A 6,000-nucleotide genomic window follows, 5' to 3' on the forward strand; every position below is an offset into this window, starting at 1 on the left:
TATTTCTTTGATATAGACATAGATTGTTCTCCTTTGTCTGGTTCTTTTAATACTATGTATTTTTTTGTTATAGTTCTACTTTTTAGGTTTCTTTTAGCAGCCTTTGACATTTTTAGTAAATAAAATTTTATCAAAGATTTTATCATCAAAAGACATCACTATAATATTTGGGTCTATGTACCATGTATATTTCTTAAGAGCTTTAATTACAGGTTTTGTCAGTTTTCAGTACTATTTTATCTGCCAAAGAGCTTTAATATCCTTAAAATATTAAGACTATGATATAACCTAAACATATTTCATACAAGCAAATAAGTAATAAAAAATTAAACCAAAATTTCGAAACTTGTAAAACCTAAAAATGGCACCTGATATAGACAAATTACAGAATGTTTAACCTTACAAACCACTCAGTATAAAATATAATGTGAAGATTGTTATATTTATTGTTTCTTTTTTCTGTTTAAAATAAGATAAACTTTTCTATCGTTTCATTATTTTGAGAATATATAGAAATGATAATTTAATAAGATCTGTTATATGTTTTATAGTCTATAAACGCAATTCAAGATAATGGTAAACAAATGCACTTGCCACTTTTGCAGTGTTTTGCCTGTCTGCAAGTTCCCCGCCAATTGGTGTGAGAGCTGTTTTCTTCAAGTAACTTATTTATAAAAATTATTGCAAAACCTCTTTGCCGGTAAAGAATTTTTAACATGAGAGATAAAACTTTTCAAATTTTTACAGAATTAGTTTTTTTATAATTAAACTTCATTTTCTTAACAGGTATTTTAATTTAACTGGTTCATCTAGTGCCAAAATAGGGCCAAAAGGGCAAAAAATGACCTTTGCACTCCTAAGGGAAGTCATAGTTTGTTCTAAACGTTTCGTCGAATATTTTTGTTGAGCTTGAAAAACGAATTGCTAATTTTATTATGCATGTTGCGTGTTACTGATGCTGATAGAGAAGTTTGTGCTTGATTTTGAGAACGCTTCTCCATATTATATTTGCATAATTTATATGGCAATAAAAAAGTTAAAAATTTAGTTGTGTAATTCGGTGTTTATTTGTTATAATTCTTTATATGCAGTTCTTTATATATAACTTTATATATAGTTCAAATGATTTTAGGAACTTTTATGGAAATATTATAAATTTGTTATTTACAAAGTTTCCTCTATAATGGCTCACTTTTACGAATGAATTGTCAATAAATAGGTTAAGCAGGTTTATATTATATTATGTTTTTAGAGTTTAGATAAAAAGTATCCATTTTATTTGATCGGTATTCTAACGAAGTCTTTTTTTTTTATCAAAACCAACAACCAACAAAAAATTTCTTTTAGTTCATTGTCATATTAGTAAAAAGTATTTTTATATTTTTATGTGACTGTATACAATAAAAAGCTGATGAAATTTTCAAGTCCTAAACAGTTTATTTTTAAGATATTTTGACATAAAAATACCATAAGTTAGTAATAGTCGAGACAAAACGTCTTGTTTAACTACTTTATAATTAAATTTATTTAAAACACTTTATATTGAATGAAAATAAGTTATAAATCTGTTATGTATGGTTTTTTCTGAAATTTTTATTTTTATGGGTGTGAGCAACCTTTTTTTATCGGTACGTAGCGCCTTTTATATTTAAATATTTACAAAATTCGTGAGTTAAAAGTATATAAAAAGTTGAAAGTATTCAATCTAGTATCCAAACAATAATGAATTATTGTTAATAATATATTTTTAGCAAATTTACTCTTTTAAAAGCTAAGTTTATTATTTAAATATTCGCTTTTGCTGTAAAAGGAATTCATATTGTTTATTTTACTAAAATTGCAAACAAACCTTTTTCAGTTTATAATATGTGAAGCTACACATTTTTAAAACATTGCCCAAACTTTTGTTCTTTTTTTAATACTTCCTAAATTTTTTTTATTTCATGGCGTCATAACGACAACAGTTTTGACTTATGACCATTTATTAAAAAAAAAGGGAAATAAAACTCATTTTAACGTGGGCTAAAATAAAACATAAATATTCAAATAATTTGTGTGATATTAAAACTTATCAAATAACATTTTTGAAAAAGTATTCTGATTAAATATATATATTGAAATACTAAAAATATACTGAAAACATATTTTGACTGAATTATAAAGATAAGAGTCTACCATTAAGAATAGTATGTATAATTTTTTAAATCGCTAACTGTTGTGGTAATTTACTCCATTTATACCTGTAACACTGGCTTTTTCTTCTTTTTTTTGATAAATTAGTTTATTTCTATTCATTTTCTTTTTAAATTTTTTTTTATTTTTTTGTCATTATTATTACTGATATTATTTATTTTCATTTTTTATACCCAATTTGTTTGGCAGTTTTGCGCTTCAAATATTGACGGAAAATCGTCTTTAAACTTTATGTATACACCAAGATATCAACAATCTCTGAAGGTTTTAAGTTTTTTTCTTTTTTCAGTGAAGGTGTGAAAACTTTTTTTTATTTAAATTTATGACATTTATTTTTTGTTCATTTTTTATTTCATCGTTTTTTTCAAGGCAACAACAGTTACAACGGTTGATTTATCTTTGGGGGTTATGCCGAATAATATTTCTTTGGAAGATAATGGGACGTTAACACCTGACGATTTACTTAGTTTTGCTTGGCAAGTAGCATCAGGAATGGTATTTTTTTGTTTTTTTTGTTTTTGTTTTTATTTTATTTATTTTCTGTTTGACGAAAATAATCAACACACATATATACAAGAAGGAAAAAGTATGTCCGTAAAAACAAAGAAGACAGTAAAATCTTGTCAACAAGCATCGTTTTTGTATATGCAATATAATATATAATTTTTTCTTATTACAATGATCTTTATAAAATAAAGAATTAAAAAGATAGAGGCTCAAAGAAGATAAAGATAACAATGCGTCATCGCAATCTTATCATAGGTATATATAGTATATATAGCCCCTATATATACTTTCAGTAGAATATAAATCTTATATTAATAATCCTAATGGGCATAAAACTGCTGCGCTGATCAGTAAATCAAATAAAGATAATAACTGAAAAGATAGACTCAAATAACTTCAGAGTTACTCAAGCTTTAAAATTTCTTTTTTGATTTTATTTCGTCAGGGTTAATGACTTTAACCCTGACCAGGGTTGACTTTGAATTCATTTTGATAATGACTTTGAATTCATTTTGATAGATGTTCCATATATTTGGTCATTGATATGTAATGCTATATTCAGTATATTTATAAACGTTTTGAGGCAGTTTCTATGTGTTATTTATATTTGCTCTTAGATAATAGTTTTCCTTTTTTTTTAATTCAAATTTGTTATTAAGATTTTCAGGAGAGAGATTATTATTGAATCGATACCTAAAAGTAAAATGCTGATAAAAATTTATTTCAAAAATATCCATCATTTTCATATGAAGGGTGCAAGGTAAAAACATGGCAGTTTTTCGCTAACTGAAAGAAACCAAATTTAGTTTTCAAAGACTTCCCGTTATGTTTTTTCCGTTATGTTTTTTCCTTTTCTTATCACTAAATTTATTCATTAATTTTTATTTATTTGCTTCAAATTTAACACTGAAAGTAGGATATGATTTTACAATATGTTAATAAAAAAATCTCAATATCTTCAAAAACTGACATTCCTGTTTTTCCCTTTCACCCTTTATATCATTTATTATAGGTTTAGCTTGTTCACGCTTATTTTTAGAGTAAACGATTCTGCACTTATGTTTTTGTAAGCTATATATTTTTTAAGTTTTGATGGCTGAGTACTTGCCCATGATATATTTGCATAACTGTTGAAGCAATGAATTTGCGTAACTGATGAAGCAATGAAATGTTTAATTGCTGCTTGCTTATATTGCTAATAATACTTTGCTGTATCATGATTTTTGGAAATTTTCAGGAGTTTCTTACATGTTCTAAATTGGTTCATCGAGATCTGGCTGCAAGAAACATTTTGGTCGGAGCAGGAAAAATTATAAAAATATCTGATTTCGGTCTTACTCGAAAAACTAATGGTGAATTAATCTACATGAGCAAGAAAAAGCGTCGTTTACCGGTGAAGTGGATGTCTGTTGAAGCCATATTTGACCATCTGTTTACATCATTCAGCGATGTGTAATTTATTTCAATATATTTTTTCATGAATTTATTTGATTCTGCAAGTTATTAAAACTTGACTTTTATGCTAATTGTGCAATTATATATATATATATATATATATATATATATATATATATATATATATATATATATATATATATATATATATATATATATATATATATATATATATATATATATATATATATATATATATATAATTTAGCTTTTTGTTATAGGTGGGCGTACGGTGTTGTTTTATTCGAAATTGTAACTTTGGGTAAGAAAAATAAAGATTTTTTGGAAACTCAATATGACAACTTTTTTTCTATAAATGTATGTTACTTTTTTGTATGAGGTACACCTTATCCTACTATAAGTAACCGTGAACTTCTCTCCCTTTTGAAATCTGGCTATCGAATGGAGAAACCTGAAAACTGTTCTGAAACAATGTAATTTATTATAATTTTATGCCCTGATTTACTAATTATTGTTGCTTCTATTAGATTTACATTACAATAAACATTTTTTTTTATTTTCGTTTATTTTAGAATTATTTAGTACAATTTTAGGTATGAGATTATGTTGCAGTGTTGGAATAAGGATCCATTACAACGTCCTACCTTTACAATACTACGTGAGTATTTTGATAAAGTAATGTCTCAAGGTGACTGTTATCTCAATTTTGAATTCGACGAAAATACTCCGCCGTCATTTTTGCCCTATGAAACAGATAATGATGGCGATAACATAATAGAAGACGGGGTTTTTCAAAGTCCTGCACACGTTAAGTCAATTGAGGAAATAAAAATGCTTGATGAATCCATTCTTCTATTGTGCGATAGATATGCAAGTGTTAAATAAAATCTCCCAAATCAAACAAGTTATTTAATGATAGAAATTCAAGTTTCGAACTTTGAAACATGCGGTCTTTGTTAAGGTACACTGATTATGTGCCGGCCTTTAAAATACGCGGCTTTGTATTTTTCAATTTTTTTCAAAAGAAAATAGAAGGTGATTTAGGCGTTTATATTTAAATTCACAAAATCATCTTAATTTAGTTTGTAGTAAAACTTTTATTATATTTTTTATTTGTTATAATCGTTTAACATACTATATAAATATCAAAACTATATAAGTATATCAAAAGTTATTTGTTTTGATCATTGTAAAAGTAGAACAAAAATTTATTTTTTAAAAAAGTAAACTAAAATGTTTTAACATGTTGACATAATTTTTGATTTCATGATATAGAAAGTGAATGGAAATTGGAAGTTTAAACAAAAATAGTTTCAATTACATGGCAACTTGAGTTTGAATCAAGTCAAACTTGTCAAAATTAATACATAAAAATTGATTTAAAGGAATTAAAAAACTAAAAAGACGTGCAAGATGTTAAATGAAAGCAAATCTCTTCTACATAAGTTGAAAATGTTTAAAATTACTTTTTCCTTTTTGTGAAAGAAATTGTTTACAATTATGTACTCAGTAATAGTTTTTTGAATATAGTTGAAACATTTGTTAAAAATAGTGTAATAAGCAAGATCTTGTCTATTATTCAATGGTCACACATTGAAATGCTTCATTTTTTATTGCAATATTGAGAACAATATTTGCAAATTTATTGCAAATACATAACTTTCTGCAATTTTCTTTAAACTATTACAATAATTATTTTGCAATATTTTGTGACTTTGCAATATTTACTAAACAATTTCAAAATTTTTTTTTTTTTAAATTTCCTCTAAAATTTTCAATTAAACTCCAAAAACGTAAAACATTTTGTATATTTTCTTCGACTTTTTTTTCAGTTTAACAAACTTTTTTTTTAATATTAAAATGTTGATATTCTTTTAATCGGCA

General features: G+C 25.3%; 1 protein-coding gene across 1 annotated transcript in view; it reads left to right on the forward strand.

The window, feature by feature from the left end:
- Positions 1–5,263, forward strand: part of LOC136085712 (mast/stem cell growth factor receptor Kit-like) — a 62,748-nt gene extending 57,485 nt beyond the window's left edge. The window contains exons 10-15 of the mRNA XM_065807035.1: positions 2,383–2,457; positions 2,563–2,688; positions 3,938–4,152; positions 4,377–4,417; positions 4,493–4,589; positions 4,710–5,263. Of these exons, the coding sequence (XP_065663107.1) occupies positions 2,383–2,457; positions 2,563–2,688; positions 3,938–4,152; positions 4,377–4,417; positions 4,493–4,589; positions 4,710–5,001 (846 nt within the window). The 3' untranslated portion in view covers positions 5,002–5,263. The remainder of the gene's footprint in view (positions 1–2,382; positions 2,458–2,562; positions 2,689–3,937; positions 4,153–4,376; positions 4,418–4,492; positions 4,590–4,709) is intronic.
- Positions 5,264–6,000: the final 737 nt, after the last annotated feature.

Source organism: Hydra vulgaris, chromosome 10 (assembly GCF_038396675.1).
Source record: "Hydra vulgaris chromosome 10, alternate assembly HydraT2T_AEP".
In the NCBI taxonomy this organism is placed as follows: Eukaryota; Metazoa; Cnidaria; class Hydrozoa; order Anthoathecata; family Hydridae; genus Hydra; species Hydra vulgaris.